The sequence below is a fragment of the Panicum virgatum genome, chromosome 9N, assembly GCF_016808335.1.
Source record: "Panicum virgatum strain AP13 chromosome 9N, P.virgatum_v5, whole genome shotgun sequence".
Classification (NCBI taxonomy): domain Eukaryota; kingdom Viridiplantae; phylum Streptophyta; class Magnoliopsida; order Poales; family Poaceae; genus Panicum; species Panicum virgatum.
The window spans coordinates 61791417-61811876 of NC_053153.1; the positions used below are offsets into that span (position 1 = coordinate 61791417).

Below are 20460 nucleotides of genomic sequence, written 5' to 3' on the forward strand. Positions count from 1 at the left end.
TCCAAAGGCTGAGCCCGTGAGAGACTAGAAGAAGAACCGGACCCTCAGAGGATCCGATACTGAAATCATCCCAAGCTGTGTTAGGTATCGGCTCACATGCTCGATGGAGCTGGTCCCTTCTGACCCGTTGCACTTGGTGAACTCCAGGAGCCGATACTTGGTGGCAACGAGATCAAGTCGTAGTCGCTTGGGTATGGCTTGGAATAGCCGATCGCCTTTCTCTTGGGCAGAATGCCGAACTGGTCCCTTAGTATTGCGCTGATCTGTTCCACACTAAGAACTCCTGGGGCCGAGGGTTCAGAACTCGGCCCGGTAGCGTACTTCGCTAGCCATGCTTGTTTCTCCGCATCTGTCCCTGAAGCTCCTGTACTCACCAACTGTCCCGCGCATGTTGGGTTGATGTTGTCAGGTATGTACACGCACGTGTAGCCATGTGGGATCTCCTTAGGCGGCTCGCTCAGGAACTGGCCCTCCCCGGGATCTCCGCCAATCTTGTAGACGACGTAGATCGGCGAACTCTGCGGCCCTGGAGTTGTGAGCGAGTATGCCAATGGCGGCCTAGACTGAAGTGGGGCCTCTCCCCTGTGACTCCCCAGGATTGGTCCCGATGGGGAGTATTGGTTCATGATCACCTCCTGGACGACGCGATGTGCCACACGCTCGAGCTCGTTCACCAGGCTTTCTGAGTGCCGATGAAGCGAGTGAGCCACCATGTAGTTCATCTCCTGGCTCAGGGCCCTGGTGCGCTCCTCTGATGGTACGGACAGTTCGACGTTGTCGAGAGCCGCCTTCAGGTGAGAACCCCTTCCACCTGATGTCGTGGCTGCGGGTCCTCTCGAAAGAGCCGATGAGATCGGCTTCGAACTGAGCTTTGACCTCATCATACTTTTGCTGGTGTTCGGGGGTCAACTCTTCATACGTGACAGGGTTGGTGACCAGCGGAACCGGCGCTTGGTTCTGAGGTCCAGTCATCACGGCGGTGAATGTTGTTGCTGATGAAGGTCTCACCGGACGTGCCAGAATGTGTTGTCAGTCAAAACCCACCGGTGAGTAGCGACAGGCAACACGAAAAGCCGGGAGGCTACCGGGGCGCTGGCTGGCATCGGTCCCTCGGTCAACGGCCCAGATCCTGGCACACGCCGATGCTTCCGGAGATGCAGGGTGTGCCACCTGACCTATACCTGATCAGGAAGGTGCAAACGTGCTCTCTATGGTTTGCCTGCATGCACAAACACGTGTAAACATTAGTCCGAGCCGTGGTCGGCTCCCCGGGACGACTCTTGCATCGGTTTTAAAGAGCCGATCGAGTCCTGGTGTCAGATCGGATCTGCATATCTGGATGTTCATAGATAAAGCAAATAACTGCAAAAACTGCTTCAATTAGATCTAGTTAATCCAATCCACGACGGTAAAAGCTTCACTGCTAGATCGGAACATCCTACACGTAATTAGGCCTAACGAGCGTAATAGATAATCAAACATTAACCAGAAAAGGGGCCTAAGAATAAGCGAAAGCCGATTCCCGGATCAATCCCTATTAAGATCAAAGCAAAGCATCTAATACATCGCCGGATCATCTAACCCGTTTGTAAGGCCTAACCTAGCAAATATTAAGCCGATTCTTAAGTATAAGAACAAACCATAACAGATTAGATCTACTAGATAAAAAAGAAGCAGGGTGTTATCTCTATGCGACTAATTCCTATGAGAATTAGCGTAAGATTAATACATGATCATGCAGAGATAACATGATATTCGTAGATGATAAACAACAAGAGCATGATAGATCTATTAAAGGTCATGCTACGAATACCAGGATAACTAGCACTACTCGCCATCAAAAACACTTCAGTACGAGTAATACCAAGGTAAAAGCAAGAACAATGCTGCTCTGATCACAAGAAGTGATCAGGGCAGCATGGCGCTTACTTGGATGACACCCTAGGATTAGGGGTGGCGGTGCGCCGAGAATTGTTGTTGCGAGACATGATGTCGTTCTTCTTTACAAATGTCATAGGGTACATATTTATAGTCCGGAGACTTGGAAAATAATGTAAACTAATGTGTCCATATTAGACTCTATCTCTAACTCCAATTGAACTTAAACCTAAAGGTACATGGCCCAGATGGCCCGAACGCCCACACAGGAGCCGATTCGTAAGCCTCCTTTAATTTCTGCATTAAGCCCAACTCACTTGCGGCCCATTAATTAACCCTGTTAATTTATGGCGATAACAAAATCATAATAATTCTGAAAATTACATGCAACAGCCTATGTCAAATAACATGCATACTTCGAATTTTCATGCTACTAGCAACATACAACATACACCTCGTACATCGGCAGCGGAACAAGTTCACATGCCGATGAACAATTATCAAGGCCAAACTAACATTGCAAATTCGGCCAATATTTATGAGACACCATGTGCTAATAATTTTAGTACTATTTAGCAAGGTGTTTCACATATTTATTCATCGGCAGCAAATTCACAATATTTGTCTCCATCTCAGAGCATGCTGATGAATGAGAAAATTGGCCATGCTGATTTTAGCTATCTGGCCAATTATTTTCAAACTTCATATGCTGCACAACATGTTACTAGAGCGGAGGTTGCATCTACAATTTCAGCACCACATGCAGATTTGAATTCTTACAATTCAGCTCCAAGTGTTATTTCTGACCCAAGCCGAGTTAGTGAAAATTCAGCAACCTCACATGCAACTTCAAACGCTAGTGCAGCAAATATGTTTTCCGAATTTTATCCACTCTTTGAGCAATTATTTAGAGCTTGGAATCAAGAGTATAAATATGAGAAGGTCAAAGAAAGTGGTGAAACTCATCAGTCCAAAACACATGTTGCTTGTGAATCCAACACACCGGACGATGAGGAAAAAGAAAATAATTCGGATATAGATAATAATTCGGTTGTGTTGAGAACCGAATTAGATAAAGATTGTTCTGAATCTACTGTATCACAAGAAACAAGTCCAGCTATACAAAATCATAGCAGATCCAATAAAACAGCTATAGTTGATTTTTCTAAAGCCGAAGGTGTTATACATTTTAATAGTGATTATTTTGCTATTGAGAAACATGTTCGGGCTGAAAAGAGTTTAAGCAGTGAAGAGCACTCAATTGTCAGAAAACATGATAATGGAGGTAAGGAAGGAACATTGGCATGTCAGCACAAGGTGATTTCCAGCAGCTCTGGAAAGACCGGTATGACCGGATCTGTAAACCGGTTTGACCAGTCCATAAAGAATGTGATTGTGGGCTGCCATCAAGAGGAGAAGCATGATATCATCCACATCAAGGTTCCTCGCCTCTCCAATATTTTCAACAAGGTACGCTTTGCAAGTAATTTACCCAATTCCAAATCAGATCTTATAGTTTCAGTCGATACATCTACTTGTGACTTGATTGTGAGTAATCCTAGAAGATCGATTGAGGAAGGTAAATTACTTGCTAGCAACAAAATAATTCCAGATAGTATCGGCCAATGCATTGTGAAAATTAGAAAGGTCGATAATAGTAATATTTTGGCATTTAAACTCACTCCATCATCATTGCCAAAAATTTTCTCTATATGGTTTACTTGTGGTCATTCTGGAATTAAAAGCAAGAAACCAAAACCGAAAAGCATTGTGAAATCCGATGATGATATAGTGATAAGCTCTAAAACATCGGATATGAGAAGTACAAGGAAAGATATAGCCGAATGGATGGATGGAAAATCTGAACCGTTCATTTGCTCAGCCTTAAAACCTTCTCCACAAAAGCATCGGTTGGAGAAAATAAAATATACTTTCGATTTAACTTTGTGTGGTGAGTTATTTGATATATTGCAAGAGAAGAATTTTATTAAATCTTTATATCACAAAGTCTTGATGCCGTCTCTTGATGCAAAGGAGCAAGAATATTGCAAGCTGCATAATTCAATTGATCATAGTACTCAAAATTGCAATATGTTTTGCCAAATTGTACAATCGGCCATTAACTCTGGACGATTGAGATTTGCTCATGCACAAGAGAATGACCAATTGAAATCAATTGGTCTTGGTGATAAAAGGTTACAAAATTGGCCAATATCAGCCAATTCATGTAACAATAAAAATGTTGGTGAAAAGGAGGAATCTAACTCCTTGAATAATGAGAAAGACATCGTCCATGAATTGCAAGTTGAGGATATTCTCGAGGACGATGAGCTTAGTAATTCTTCGAGAGACGCTGGGGGACAAACAAGTGTTGCCCAATCGGAACAACAGCCAATTAAACCCACTGTCTTGGAGACACAGGTCAGACCAGTTGGGTCAGCTGGTCAGACCGATATTGGACAGGTCAGACCGGTTGCTCCAACCGGTCTGACCGGTTCTGGTCAAGGACGCCCAGAAAAACTAAAATCAGAGCATCCTAAAACAAATGGAGGTGAAGACTGTAATAGGCACAAGGGCAGAAAGCCAAAGCTCAGTTTTGATGAACTTCTGGCTAAATATCTAAAAGAGAATGAGGCCAAGCGTGCTAATCGGTCGAACGATGTTAAATCATCAAGATTGCCTCCTAAAGCTAAATCCAGGAGTTGGAATTGGCAAAAGAAAAACTTCCATTCAGCAGCATCATATTCTCCTTTTGGACCATCAATGCCAATTCCATATGCTCCACGTCCCACTGATTTTCATCGTTATTCATCATGTGGGTGGAGTGATTCATGGGCACATAGGCACATACTCCTTCATATTTTAGACCATATCATGTAGAGTATGCAGCTCCAAGAGAAACAATGCGTGTAGGACAACCATATGTTGATAATGACCGTTTCAAGGCAAAGGATTGGTCGAGAGTTGAGAACAAGAAAAAGGTTGTCAAGCAAATTTATGTGATAAAAAGGGATGGCCGCAAAGATAAGTGTTCAGATCTAAATGTAATTGATGAAAAGCCGATTAATGTGTTCGAGACTTCGGCTATTGATGGCAAAGGAAGGGAAAATTGACTTTCAATATTCCTAATGCCAAATCTGAACAAATTGAGTTGAAGAAGCCCAAAATCAAGAAAAAATCATTGCTGTCCAGAATTGAAGCAAAGCCAAGCCATCCACTTGATTCATCAAATTGGCAAAAGAAGAAGCTCCAAAGACTTAGTGCCCAAGAGTTGAAACAAAGGGACATGGCGTGGGTTCCTAAAGGAAGTATTCAAACTCAAGACAAGGATGATGGTCCAGCAAAAGATGCAATGCAATTAAAGAAGAAGAGAAGGTCCAAGAGACGATCTTCAAATATGAGGTTTGCACCAAATCATCAAAATTATTGGTCTGCACATCATCCATTTGATTTACCCATGTCATATACGCCTAGGTCTTGGAATTCATCCTATAATATGTTTGGTTACCCCTCATGTTTTAATTTTGATCCTCGGATGCCATATGAGTCTTTATATCATGGAGGGTTATCACCAAATTGCTATGCATATTGATTAATTTCAAAAGCCGAAATATTTAGTTCCTAGAGATGGTTTCAATTCTTGAGTTTGTGTATCTCTGTACACATTATTTCGGTTATACATGTTTCTATGGATGAATTTCCAATGGATGATAATTTATACCATCTTTGGCATCATATATGGCCGATGAGTATCTTTGATCATCGTCCAAAAGCGTTAAGCTTCCCGATAAGAGTTTACTTGTGTGGCTTTAATGCTCGGGGGGCAAGATGTTTGTAAGTTGTGTATTTTCCCTATGGATTTTATATTCTGTTGGATCGGCTTGAATTAGTTCTCAAGGCATTGGTGCTGTTTTTGTTTCATCAAGTGATGCTATTTTGAGACATATAGCCGGTTTAAATACTTTACACCAATAATTAGGCCGAATATGAAGTTTTGTATTCGAGCTTGAAATCTTGAAATCCATAGTTGTGAAAAACACCCAAAAACATTTGGTGGTTCAATATTAATAGGTGCAGCAAGTACCTAAGTTAAAGTAATGCTTATTTGGATCACTAAGGTAGCGTTTGGATGTAGACATTAGAGGCTAGAATTTGGAATTGGTATTGTGGGGACCTAATATCAGCTGTTTGGATATCTGTAGAATTGGCATTGGAAACCTCCTCCAATACCGCTTGGCATTGAGCGTGCAGTTCCTCCCTCTCACTCGATTCCGACCCATTCTGCTCTGTATTGGGAGGCATTCACGCTCTTCTTCTTCCCCCGCGTTCCTCCACCGCTCTGCTCCTCGTGCCGCTTGCTCCGCCGTGCCCCTCCCTCCTCCTCCGCTCAGCTCCGCTCCCCGCGCCCCTCCCTCCACTGCTCTACTCTCCCGCGTCCCTCACTCTGCCGCGCCCCTCGGCCCTCCTTCACCGGCTGCGGCCGTACCCCCGCCTCCTCCTTCATCGCCGGCACGGTACCCCTCCTCCTTCCTCGCCGGTGCGGCCCCCTCCTCCTCCTTCCTCTCCGGCGTGGCCCCCACCCTCCTCCTTCCTCGCCGACGCGCCCCCCTCCTCCTTCCTCGCCGACGCGGCCCCCTCCTCCTTCCTCGCCGGTGCGCCCTCTGCGGCCGTGCTGCTCTGTTCAGCCCCTCAGCGCCCCACGCCGCTCCACCGCGCCCCTCCGCCGCATCCTGCTCCACTCCCCCGCACCCCCGCACCAAAGCAATCCGGCGTGAGAAGGATCAGTGGAGAGAGGATGAGGATGGTCAATTCTCAATTTTGCATAAGCACATCCAAACATGAATTGGCATTCGCTCCCAGTTCAATTCCATCTACCAATGTCATGGACATCCAAACAATTGCTTTGGTATTGAACTCATTTCAATACTTGGCCTGATTTGGTAATGAACTCAATTCAATGCCAAGGCTCTCAATGTCGACATCCAAACGGAGCCTAAATGCTTTTATTATGAGAGTGTCTAGATGTGATATTTTACTTTGATAAATTCATCATTTATCATACATCTAGACATGTTAATAATGGAGCTGATATTTTGGCAAATCAAACATCTGGCTATATGATTAGAAAATGTCAAGTTCATGTCACAAGGCCGATGTTTGTGGATGCCAAAGTATGCTATCTGGACAGACCGGTCCAACCGGCTCAGGATACCGGTCTGACCGGATTCCAAGAACGGTCTGACCACTCGTAAGACCAGTCATAAGACCGGTCTGACCCTTTTTTCCTGCAGGAGGCAATAAATCGGCTATGGTGGCCTAAAATTATGATGCAGTCGAGTTAAGCCATTAAGTTGTTGAAGCAAGCCGAACAAGTTTCTTTTATTTTGGCTAGAGATTTTTGATTCATGGATGTGAGGCTGGTGGATACTATCCTTATTCATTATTGATCTCAGTCTTAATTCTGGAAGGCATTGAAAGGATCAAATTACTCTTCATCGTAATTTGGTAAATTTGTGCATTCATAGATGTAAGAAGGAATTTGATTGATATTTCAAATACCTATAGCCGAGGTGATGTGTACTCAGGCTCGTCATCTCACCGAAGATATAGGAACATGAGCAGCAAGGTGAAATTATTGTTGGGCCATATCAAAATATGTGATTGCTCGAATTCCTTCATCATTGAAGACAATATGTGATTGGCGAACAGGTGCTTCTCATTGTTTGAGTGTAGTTTTTGGTTTGGAGAAATGTTTCTTGGTATGTAAATTTACAAAGAAACAGGGGGGCATATGTTGACACCCAAAATTGGCAAATACCGAGTTTGCTGGACAATCTGGGCGAACCAGTCAGACCGGTCATGTAAACCGGTCAGACCGGTCTAGACAACTTTGTCAAATTGTAAATTGAACTTCACCATTGCGTAGATCTCGTCGAGATGATCGAAATGCATATATAGAATGTCCAATTTGGACTCCGGATGAGGAAGTTATGCCTCCCGGAAGACCTGCACCCCGGTCAGACCGGTCCAGGGGCAGTCAGACCGGTCCAGAGACCGGTCAGACCGGTCTGAAAAGCCTAATCCGAGTTAGTAGTTGTATTTTGATGCGGGATTTGTAAGTGTTTCGACTCCTAAAGGTACAGACCACCCCAGCCTATAAATATAAAGGGTTACGGCCGATTGATACACATCCAATCGAATCAATCTATTACTTTTTACTTTCCAAACCCTAATTATCTTTTCCAACCTCCCCTTGCTGTTCATCTGTGATCTCCACGACCATTGATGGCGTCCAAGGCTTTCTAGTCAACCCAGGGGGGATCTCCACGACCATTGATGGCGTCCAAGGCTTTCTAGTCAACCCAGGGCACATCCAGCGACGTTCACGCCCCGACGGGGTCCCTCCCGGGCGAGAGCTTCGACGGCCTTTGCTAATTTGCTCGTAAACTAGTCGTTCTTCGTCACGTAAGCGCGTTATTTATCCTTTGCTGGTTTACTTGTAAACCACTCCGTCTTTCGCTACGTAAGTGTGATAGCTATCCTTCGAGACGACCGATTTCGGCGAAATCCTAGAAACTGGTCCGACCGGTTTGCTCAACCGGTCTGGACGGCCTTGCTGCCCTTCGGTCCGTTTGCGACTCGCACGCTCGAGTGTTCTCGTGTGTTGGGCGAAACTTGCGTCAACACGTATTACGTCTGTCGTCCACAGATGAAAAAGAAGAAGAGGCGACTGAACAATAAGCAGCAGGATTCGGCAAAGTTTGAGCTTAACAACTACATACTGCATCATATCATCCATGGCGCGCGAACCTGTACTCAAACTTGAAGCTTGCTTGGAGCTATACACGGCAGGCACCTGCTGATTAGTTTTGACTACCGATCGAGGGGAGACAGCAGCAACACGGCATCATTGTACGTGTGCCTTCTCTTCCAACTAGCTACCTAGCTATCCACACGACCACACTCCTAGCTATCCACAATTTAGTCAACAACGACTAGGTAGACACTATTAGAGCATGGCTAATAATAGAGCCAAGTATTTGGCTATAAGCCAAGTAACAAGAGCCAAGTTATACAATAATTAAATTTTTACTTGTCTTCAAATATTTTTTTATTATTATATGGTTCCATTTTCTTTCCTATTGTCTTCATATAGATCTTTATTGGAACCCACTATTACCTATGCATGCGTGCCCAGCTTGGTGATAAACTAGGAGCCAAGCTCTCTTCTTTCTCTTCCCTTCTCCTTTCCACATCATCAAAATTGCTGACTAGCTTGGCTATAAGTCCATTATTGTACCTGCTCTTATATTTGCGTTTGCGTGTGGTGAATTGAATATAATAATGCGTGCTGGTTCCAACGAAAAAAACAACAGTTCTTTATTTTACACTACTGCGCAATACAGCGCTGGATGCATGAGAAAGTAGCTAGCTAAATAGTAGGTCCAGCGCATAGCGCACGCGTCTTGTACAGATGTACACTGCAGTATGTAGTTAGCACTCTTACGGATCTAGTATCATCTATATATGGTGTTTTTATTGTTATGTTGCAACATGATTGGAGCTAGCGCACTGTTGACGTATGCCCAACTTGAATCTGTCAGGAAGGGAAGCTTGTTTCAAAGTCAACGATACTGTACCTCGGAGCATCCGCAGTGAAGTCCAGGTTAGAATTGTCATTTCACTGCATGTTCATACGATGCTTCAATTTACCCTCTGTTTCTAATTGTAGATCGTTTTGCCATATCGAAATGTATAAAAATATATAGTTAGATAAATATTATGTCTAGATATATATAAAAAAATTACTTATCTAACTTTATCGAAATAACTTACAATTTAGAACGAGAGGAGTATTTTTCATCACAGCTCCGACATCAAGGCTTAAAGCGACGTCGGACCCATCTGCTGATAAAATACAATGGTTTGACGATTCTAATTTATTTGCATGCGGTTTCTGAAGGACGTACTTCGCCTTACGGTGTGTTTAGTTGGTAAAAAAGTTTGGATTTTAACATTACTGTAGCACATTTCGTTGTTATTTGACAAATAATGTTCAATCATAGACTAATTATACTTAAAAGATTCGTCTCGTTGTAATCAGTTGAATTATATAATTAGTTATTTTTTTCAACTATATTTAATATTTCATGCATGTGTCCAACAATTTGATGTGACGGGTACTGTAGAATTTTTTTTGCAACTAAACACCCCCTTATACACCGGCCTTCCCGTACGTCTCTGGTGCTTGGATGCTAGCTAATGAAATGACTCGGTCAGCATTGACTTGCAGCTGAACGTGTCCAAGAGGTCCCACGTTATGGATATGGTGGTGGTAGTTTCCAGTTCGTGGGCAGATGGCGACATGCCTTTCTTAAATGGACAGAACGAACATATTCGGTTGTGATTAGCCAAGGCCATAATCGGATCCGTGACGCAATGGTAGCGCGTCTGACTCCAGAACAGAAGGTTGCGTGTTCGACTCACGTCGGGTTCAAATACCCCGATCCATATCCAGATTCCTTTTTTTTAAGCACTTTTGTTTCTTTTTTTGTCCTTCTCCATTTGATTGGAGCGAGGGAGACCATGCATGTGGGCATGTGGCTTTGCTCACCAGTCTATCAGGACAGGACAGAGCAAGCAATCTCCCTTGTGTTTCCCCGCGGATCGGCTGCAGCGAAACCACCACCTCCCCTGTCTGTTCCGCTTTAACTCGATCGGCGCTGGACTGGACGAGGACGCCCGCCGCCGCCGCCAAGCTGGCGGCGAGGCTGTTAGCCTGCCCGCGAGGCAACATGTGCCCGGGCCCGGCCCTTGGGCGGCCACATGCTTATCCTTTTCGGTGCTAGCAGCTGCGAGCTGCCGAGCTCGCAAGTTGCACGGACGCGGGCGACCCGGCCGGCACGGCTCGATCGCCTTCAATTCCTCCGGGCTCCCTGCCGACGGATCCGGGATGCGCGTGCCGATCCATTCCGTCGGCTTGTCAGCCGGGGTGGCAGACGCGGTGCGGTGCGGACTCGGTCTGTCGTCGATGCTCGTCAGATCAGATCAGGTCCCCCCCCCCCCCCCCCCAAGGTTGCCAAGTACGTACGAGCACGCGCTGGATGATAAGCTCTGTTGCACAGGAAAAGCGCGCGGCATTCTTCTTCCTCTTTCCCTTTTTCCTTTCTTCTCTTTTTCCTTTCCAAGGTTTCACCTTAGTAGATTGTGAGTTGTGACAAAGTGGACAAAAAAAAGAATTAAACAAGTAATAATAGCTATAAAAAATTTGTGGATAGACGGTGAGGAAGGAAGGAAGAGGAGTCATGGCATAACTCAATGTGGGTGGAGGATAGGCTACTACAGTACTACAGTACTACCACACCCTGGTTAGGGCCGAGATAGCAATGGGGCAAGAGGGCCTCGTTATTAGTTGCTGCTGCCTTCCCCTTCCCGTGAGCAATAATAGTTGGACGCAGCAAAGCAGGGCCTTCTAGATAGGGCCTTCTAGATGTTCCCTGGCTTTATTCGGCCCTTATTTGTTTCCTTCCATTCTATTTCATTTTACAAAAGAATCTCGCATGCATGGTGTACCAAATAAAGTCTATTTGTAAAATCTTTTCAGGGATGGGTGTAACTTTTCGCGATGAATCTAATAACGGTAATTAATCGATGATTTGCTACAATGATGTTACAGCACTCATCCTCTAATCGCGCGGTCAAATACCTCATTAGATTCTTCAGGATCACTAGCGCGGGGTTCTGAAGTTTGTTTTATAAATTGACTTTGTTTGACACCGTAATTAGCGATTAAAATGTCACTATTCACTAGCACAAACCAAACGGGGCGGGCAGGTGGGCGTTAAGAGGATGCCAGGCGGGCGGGCGTTAAGAGGAGTGGGCAAAAGGAGGCATGTGACAAATAGATTGTTGCATGTCGACCCAAAAGCTCTTAGGCAGCATACCAATTCTGTTTACAAACAGTGGTGCCCTTATTTAGCAAGTATCTGATTGATGTGCAGCATTCGCTTGGAAAATGTCGAGGGCCCGAGGGCCTAAAGCACCACCATGTTTTGGCTGGCTACTTAAAAGGTCAGTTTAGATCCCTAAATTTTCCCCCAAAAATATCACATCAAATGTTTGGACACATACATAAAGTTCTAAATAAAATTTAATTACAAAATTTTTTGCAGGAATGGATTGTAAAACGCGAGACAAATCTAATGAGCCGGTTGTATCTCTGTGACACACACGGTGGTCCTATAAGGGCCAGGGGGTAAATTGCACTTGAATTTTTGCAACATTTCTGTATGGACAGGGACAACATCATTTAAGAAGCATCCAACAACTTTTTTCAAATAAAAAAACAAAACAAACAACCAGACAAGATATACACGGTGCTAACTCTGTACTAACAGTATATATTTTTTTTTCAGATTTTATATGCTGCTACTGACTGGAGGCTACACATTTCTGTTCCCAAAAGCTATGCCTGTTGAAACTTAAGGACGTACGTGTGCGTACTTTTCACTGATTCCGTTGTTATCATCAGCTTTACTGTACTGTACCAATAAGGCAATAAAGTGTGCGTGGTAGCCAAATTAGCCCAATTAGAGCATCAATGCGTCGCCTTCGACGTCGTTGATCCAGCCAAACTTGACCATGTATGGGTTGTCGAGGCTCTCCGGCGGGTAGCTGCCGATGCAGTCCGCCCACGCCCCCTTGTCGGCCATGTCCCCGGTCACCTCCCACATGCAGCTGTTGCACTTGAACCCCGACCCGAACGTCACCATGAGCACCCTGTCCCCGACCTTGAGCCGCCCCTTGGCCTCCATGTACGACAGCACGTACCACAGGCTGCTCGCCGACGTGTTCCCCCACCGGTGCAGCGTCATCCGCGACGGCTCCACGTCGCCGTCGTCCAGGCCCAGGCTCTGCTTCACCGCCTCGATCACCGCCGTGCCGCCGGGGTGGAGGCAGAAGTGGTCCACGCCGGTCTTGAAGTCGATCCTGGGGGCGTCGCCGCCGCCGGCCTTCTTGCCGGAGGAGCGCAGGTGCGCGAGGAGCTGCCGGGAGAGGAGGCGCGAGGCGAACCGCGCGAGCTCGGCGACGGGGAGGACGCGCGGCGCGAGGCGGCGCAGGTTGACGGCGAACGCCCGCACGGCGGCCTTGGGGAGCGCCTTGCTGAGGCTGATCCCGACGCGGCCCTCGGCGTCCTCGCGCTGCAGGGCGCACACGTGCGCGTCGTCGTTGGCGCCGATGTGGGCGCGCACCAGGCAGCTCAGCTCCATCTTGGCGCGCCCGCGGTGCGCCGGGTCGTTGCTGAGCAGCACGGCGGCGCCGCCGCTGCGGAACAGGCAGTTGGCGAGCATCATGGACCTGTCGGTGCCGGAGTACCAGTTGGGCGCGATGGACTCCGACGAGACCACGAGCGCCAGCGCGCGCCGCCGCGTCCGCAGCGCGTTCCGGGCGAGGTCCAGCGCGACCAGCCCGGCGCTGCAGCCCATCCCGGTGAGGTTGTACGCCGCGACGTCCTCGCGCAGGCCGTAGCGGCGCACGACCCGCGACGCCAGCGACGGCGCCGGGGAGAGCATGGAGACGTTGAAGACGAGCACGTCGACGTCGCGGGGCGCGAAGCCCGTCCGGGCGAAGAGCTCCGCGATGGCCTCGTCGATGAAGGCGTCCATCTCGTCGAGCGCGTCCCGGAGCGCGGGCGCGTCCTCGCGGCCCTCGAGGATGCTCTGCGGCGCGTAGGTCTCCTCTCCGATGCCGGAGCGGACGGTGACGCGGAGGAGGAAGCGGTAGTCGGAGAGGGCCAGGCGCTTGTTGCGCTGGATCACGTCGCCGGCCGTCTCCGTGGTGATCTTGCGGCCGTCGCGGGGCTTGTGGCAGACGTAGTCCAGGAGGTAGCACCGCGACTGCCGGCGGCGCGCGGCGGCCGTCCAGGCCAGGTAGGCCAGGGCGTGCGCCAGGAGGAGCGCCGTGAGCAGGGGGAGCAGCTCCATCGCCGCGCCGGATCGATCGATCTCTTGATGCTGGGTAGCTAAGCTACTTGCTAAGCACGTTGGCCTGCCTGACTGCCTCTGCCAGCAGTGGTTGCGAGAGCTTGTGACTTGGGAGTAAGTGTGGTCGCTTGTCTTGCAGTTGCATGCTTATGCCAGCCGGGTGTGCGTATATATAGGCGCCGCGCAACGTGCGTCGGGCCAGGCCGAGCCAGAGGAGCTGGGCCATGAGGAATTGAAGCCGCCGGACCTGTATGGGCCAGACTAGTTTTGGGGTACCTTTCTTTTGATCGATCGATCACTTTGGTACTAGGAAATAGTAGTAGGAGTGAGTACTTAACTCTGACCTGCCACCGGCTTACTAGTCAGAAAGCTGCGCCTATTTATTGTGTGCCTATCTTTCGGTATGCTAATCAGATCATGTTTTTTAGTTCCAAAAATTTTCATACGGTACCAATCACATCGAATCTACGGACACATGCTTGGAGTATTAAATATAGTTAAAAAATAACTAACTAAACAGTTTAACTATAAACGACGAGATGAATCTTTTACGGCTAATTATTTAATAATTAGACATTAATTGCCAAATAATAACGAAAGTGCTACAATACCAAAATCCAAAAAAATTCGAGAACTAAACAAACCCTTAACGAAACTTGAGACTTGAGAGCATCTCCACCAAAATTACTCTTTTCCTTCTTCTTTAGTACCGAAAAACTATAATTTTAGTAATGGGAGGTGCTTCTACATATTACTAATTTCATCTCCAACACCACAATATTTCGGGTGATTACCAAAATACACCTTCCTCTTACTCAAATATTGGAGAATTTCTTCCTCTACCTGGCTACCAAAAATTTAAAAAAATATTATTAGCGATGGGAGAGAGAAAATATGGATGGTATGAGAGATAGGTTATCTGATGGAGATGCTCTAACACAAGTGGGTGAATTAGATGTTACTCCCTCCTATTCGGAATTCGTTGATGTTTTGAGGCTTCGATGGTTTGGTTGGGAATTGTTAAAATTTTGTCCTTTGAAATTTCTATCTATAGGTGCACTATATTTTTCTATGTTTTTGTTTGTATTATCTAAGAAATAAAATTCATTTTTACTCTAGGTTCCGGTCCTATAAAAAATAATTTAGAGTTAGCTAATAAATTGGCGAATTTAAAGTGCAAAGTTTATTCTTTCCTGGGCGTGTTGTCACTTTTAACTATGAAAAGTTTGTCCTTGTATGATTATGTGCCTTTTTAGTTTGAATAAAATATATTAGGATGTCATCGTACCATTCTATAACATACAAATATTCATTTTATTCAAGGAGATCACTATAGTCTTTCTGAAGAAAGGAGATCACTCTAGTCATAATTGCAAAAGGTAACTTCCTCGCTGTGCAATTCATAACAAGTTACGAAACATTACAACGTTTAAAGAGTTGAAGGCCGGGACAGTTAAGAGATAGGTCCTGGCTTATGGAAAGATCGGAACCCGTGGTGTCCCCATATTTTAGTTACGGTTTGTCAGAGCTTCCAGAGCACTTCTAGGTTGAGTATTTGTTTGAGCTACAGTTTTAATTTGAGCTTTTCTAAAAAGTTGATTTTTTTCTGAAAGTCCAACACTAACTTTTAAAAAATATGTTTAGCTTCCTGAGCTAAAAAAAAAGCTACGAAAGGCTTATAAATTTAAGCTTTCTAGCTTTCCATATAAACTCAGCTTTTTTGGACTTCTAGCTTTCTAGAAGCTGCACTGAGAGAAGCGATTCTGCGTTGATTTTATGAAATGATTATCTAAAATGAACTACTAAGGAGTTGAGAGCTGGGGAAAAAAGCAGTTTCTCCTGATTAATCTCTCACACTGAATTTATATTTTATAAAGTTAATCATAGAAAATTACTCTCTACTAGTGAATCAGTTTTATCAGAGAATTAGCTCCCATTTTTGAATAAAATCAGTTAGAGTTGTACCAAAATGGTCCTTAAACTCTCAAGCTCAGGTTAGTATGGGGTAGAGTCTACCATGGATATGAGGTCAACGGTTTGAAGGCTGCGCCGTCCATGTGTACTCACTCGATCGAAGTTGACGTTGACTGTGGCTCTGCCATTTTGTCTGCGATATAGGCCGTGTTTAGTTCTTTACGTGTAAAAATTTTGCGTTGGAATTTTGCTAATTTGAAGTACTAAATGAAGTCTATTTACAAAACTTTTTCATAGATGGGTTGTAAATCGCGAGACGAATCTAATGATGTTAATTAATTTATGATTAATCTATAATTAGCGGACGGTTACTGTAGCATCACTGTTGCAAATCATAGATTAAGTAGGTTCATTAGATTCGTCTCGAGATTTACAGTCCATCCATGTAAAAAGTTTTGTAAATAGACTTCATTTAGTACTCCATACATGTGTCCCAACATTCGATGTGATGTTTTTTTTGCGTTTACGGGATTTACAGGTAAAGATCTAAACAGAGCCATAATATACTATCTTCTAGATGCCTCCAGACTGAATTATTGCAGAATCATTATTTACTTTTCAGGTACCTTATACATGTACTACATCTTTCAGAAACATTGGCCATACATCTGAACAAAGAAGATCGGAGAAGAGAGAGATCCAAGTCAAACCGAACAGAACCATAGTCCATACTAGTCGGTGATCAGTCTCGCTGAGCAGGCAAGGCAACCCGTGGAACCCAGGTGCATGCGGAGGTGGAGGAGGCCGGAGGGAACGGTGGCCCATGCCATTGCCACCGCGAATGGCCGGCGTGACAGGTAGAGCTCGCACCGGCCGCCGGAGACGACGGGTTAGTTAGACTGCGTTTAGTTCCAAAGAAAAGTTTGCGCAGTATTCATCACATCAAATTTTCGAACATAACATTAAATATAGTTGAAAAAATAATTAATTACATAGTCTAACTAATTCCTACGAGATGAATCTAATAATACTAATTAATTTATAATTAAATATTAATTATAAAATAACAATAAAATGTGCTACAGTAGTCAAATCTAATTTTTTTTCACCAACTAAACACCCCTTTAATACGTATGGTTTTTGGTTGCCGGTTTGGAGCTCGATCCATGGCGCTGTGCTGTGCCCACTTGGTCCGTTGGGAATGCATGCTGCGAAAGACGGGCGAATTGATTTCGCGGAGTTGACGTGCACGTTGACGTACGGCTTTATCTTGTCAGCTATTTACTCCCAGGAAATTCATTATAGGATACCCGCAAAAGAAAAAAAAGGAAATTCATTTAGGAGCAAGGGTTGCTGGCTGGTCGCGCTCGATCAATCCATCGTCAAAAATTTATGCCTTGTTCAGCTGGTTGGGTGGATGGCTGGCTGATTTGGCGTGAGAGGAAAACACTGCTGGTTGGCTGGTTAGTTGGCTGATTTGGCGTGAGAGGAAAATACTGTTATGGCTGGCTGAATCTCCCAGCCGAACAAGGTTTTAAAGCCGTTCGGCTGATCTAATCAACAGTGCGGTTTGGCTTATTTCGACTTATTTCTTCCCATACAATACTATTCATTTTACCCGTCGAGTACTATTTATTCTACCAGCCCAACAGCGTCGCTCCGGGGTTGGATGGCGACAGCCCAGCTACCTCGAAGGTTCCCGAAGGCCTAGGAGACGAACCATATCACTACTAAATACTACTAATGTTTGTTATTATTATCTGACAGGTACAAGAAATAGAAAGGGAGACTAGTCGTCGTTAGTTTCGCGGCCGGGTTCTTCATGTTTCGACTTCCCGACGAAGGCTGGGAGAGATGAGGTTGTTCCTCGAAGCAAAACACACGGTATGGTTCCCAATCCTGTGCCTTCATAAGCAGATAATCATAGGCAACCACTACCGATCATGAAGTGACCTCCGTGTATGGTATAAGGCAAGGCTGCAGCGGCAGGGGATGATCTCGTTGTTAGCAGACCGTCCATGTCACGACCTCTGACGGAATCAGCTACTTAACTGCCACAGGCAGTGATCGCTGATTCGTCGGCCGACCCATCAGATATACATGTCCAGGACCAGCAGAGTCAGCGACAGAGAGACGATGGAGATTCAATAGCAGAAAGGAATGGAATACTAGACGACGACTGTAACATGAGTCATTAAATGGTTAGTATGATGCGTCTGAAGACTGAGACCAACAGCGCGAGCCAAAATTATTTTTGCCTCGCGCTCGCCACTGTGCGTGTTCGGTTCTTCCTTCAACAGACGGAGCATTGCGGGAGGCAAATTGCTTACGGAGGAGAGAGAGGATGTAAAATTGCATCGCCTCTCTCCTCAAAGGCATTCGAGCTGCGGGAGGGGAGCGGAGCTCCAGCGGCGGCGGCGTGCTGCTGCCGTTCCACCGCGCCACCCCGCCCCTTCGCTGTCGCTGCTCCCATGCGCGCGCCGCCGCCGCTTCGCCTCGCCACAGCTCCGCCGGGCCGCAGTCCCTGGTAAATTCGCGAGACCAATCTAATGAGGTCTTTGACCGCACGATTAAAGGATGTTTACTGTAGTATCACTGTAGCAAATTATGGATTAATTACCGGCATTAGTTTCGTTTCGAAAAATTACATCTATCTGTGAAAAGATTTCACAAATAAACTTTGTTTAGTACTCCATGCATGCATTCATATTTTTGTGAAATTTTTTTCATAGTGTTAACCAAACACGGCCAATAGCAAAAAGGAACGGAATACTAGACGACTGTAACATGAGTTGTTAAATGGTACTATGGGTGTGTTCAGATCCGCGAAAATCTAATAGAAAAAATCACATCGGACACTGTAGTATACTGTAGCATTTTTCGTTTGTTTGTGATAAATATTGTCCTATTATAGACTAACTACGCTCAAAAGATTCGTCTCGCAACGTACATCAAAACTATGTAATTAGTTTTTTTATTTATCTACATTTAGTACTCCATGCATGGGTCATTTGCTATATTTAATGTTTCAATGTGATTTTGATGTAATGGAAAGTTTGGAAATATTGGAGAGTTTGGGGGAAGTGAACACAGCCTATGTGCGTATTGATGGTACTCCTAGAGAAAGGACACGGGACCTGATTTAGTTTTTTTTTTTAGATAACGGGACCTGATTTAGTGATTCCCCTGGAGAACCAGATCTGGAAAGGCATGGCTTGCTCCTCCGGAAGGTTGTTGCATGGGCCTGGGAAACAGCCTGCTGTTAGATTGTACCGGGGCGCCTTTTTTATTTTTATATTTTTCGAAAACATTTTTTACAGAAATATATTTTCAATATCACAATTTACAGTTTTGTACCCCTACCGCCCGGCAGGGGGACGGCAGGGGGTCTGCCGCCCAGCAGCGGGGCGGCAGGGACTTATATGTAAATTTATAAAAATTTTATTTGCGCAGGAGCCCTTGGCGGGAGCCTGCCGCCCCCCTGGCGGGCGGCAGGCCCCCTGCCGCCAATCCACTGGGCGGCAGGGGGCCTGCCGCCCGCCAGGGGGGCGGCAGGCTCCCCAGTCCTGTATAAAAGGGTTTCCCTCCCCCTCCCCCCTCATTTGCTTCCCACGACATCCAGAGAGCGGGAGGGAGAGAGGAGGGGTGAGGGAGAGAGTTGTAACGGCGAAGCCCTGCCGGATTTTGGATCCTAACTGCAGGTAATAAATATTTCTCAACTTTCTCAATCTAAATTTATTGTATGTTTAATTCTATAATTAATGTATGCAGCAGTAATGATATTTTAGCGATTTAGGTAATGTTTTTAATATAATTTAGGTAGAATTAAGATTAGTTTTTAGAAAAACCAATTAGGTTTACCAACAACTTTTGTGGTATTGATTAGTTGTTTAATACGAGAAAAAATTTCGAGAAATAGTCAGAAATTGTAGAAAATATTAGAAAAGTATATGAAACATTCAGATAAATTGTAGAAAATGCAGAAAAATTTAGAAAATGTTAGAAAAATATATTTATAAAAATATATTGTAAAAAATTGTAGGAAATGCACGAAAATGTTAGAAAAGTTTATGAAAATTTAAGATAAATTGTAGAAAAATGCAGAAAAATTATAGAAAATGCAGAAAACTTATATTTTTTTGTGTTAGGTATGGCCGGAGATACGCCAGCTCTACTTGACGGAGTCATAGACTCGTCGCACCGGTCCTTTCTTGCTGTGGTTCAGCGCGTGAAACTTAACGTGCTGCGTCCACGTCCACCAGCGGAGTTTATTCCTGTTGAGCCACGATGGGTGCCCAGGTGATATGTCGTCGGATTATGTTTTTAAAAATACGTTTGTTTCGTATACGTTTCGTACATAATGTACTTACATTTGATCGTTCTATTTTTCAGGTTGAGTGAGGCTGGTCTTCTTACTATAGGTCCTCTTGCTGAGTGTGGTTTAGTACAACTGGACAGGTCTCTACTTACGGCTCTAGTTGATAGATGGAGGCCTGAGACAAACACCTTCCACCTCCCTTGTGGGGAGATGACACCGACCCTACAGGACGTTGCGATGCTGCTGGGTCTTCCTATCAGTGGGGATGCCGTAGGGCCTCGTGTCGTCCCGCCTACGTGGTTGGACGATCTAGAAGATCGTTTTGCAAATATTGACATCGCGATTGATGTAGAAGAGCACCCAAAA

The 20460-nt window shown here is 45.4% G+C and overlaps 1 protein-coding gene across 1 annotated transcript; it reads right to left on the bottom strand.

Moving 5' to 3' along the window:
- Positions 1-12128: 12128 nt before the first annotated feature.
- Positions 12129-14020, bottom strand: LOC120692281 (3-ketoacyl-CoA synthase 12-like). Its single transcript, XM_039975553.1, has one exon. It carries the CDS (start codon positions 13860-13862, stop codon positions 12468-12470), a length of 1395 nt encoding a protein of 464 aa, XP_039831487.1. The 5' UTR covers positions 13863-14020; the 3' UTR covers positions 12129-12467.
- Positions 14021-20460: the final 6440 nt, after the last annotated feature.

Excerpts from the sequence above, each read along its gene's own strand:
- LOC120692281 (XM_039975553.1), bottom strand. The coding sequence starts at position 13,862 with ATGGAGCTGCTCCCCCTGCTCACGGCGCTCCTCCTGGCGCACGCCCTG.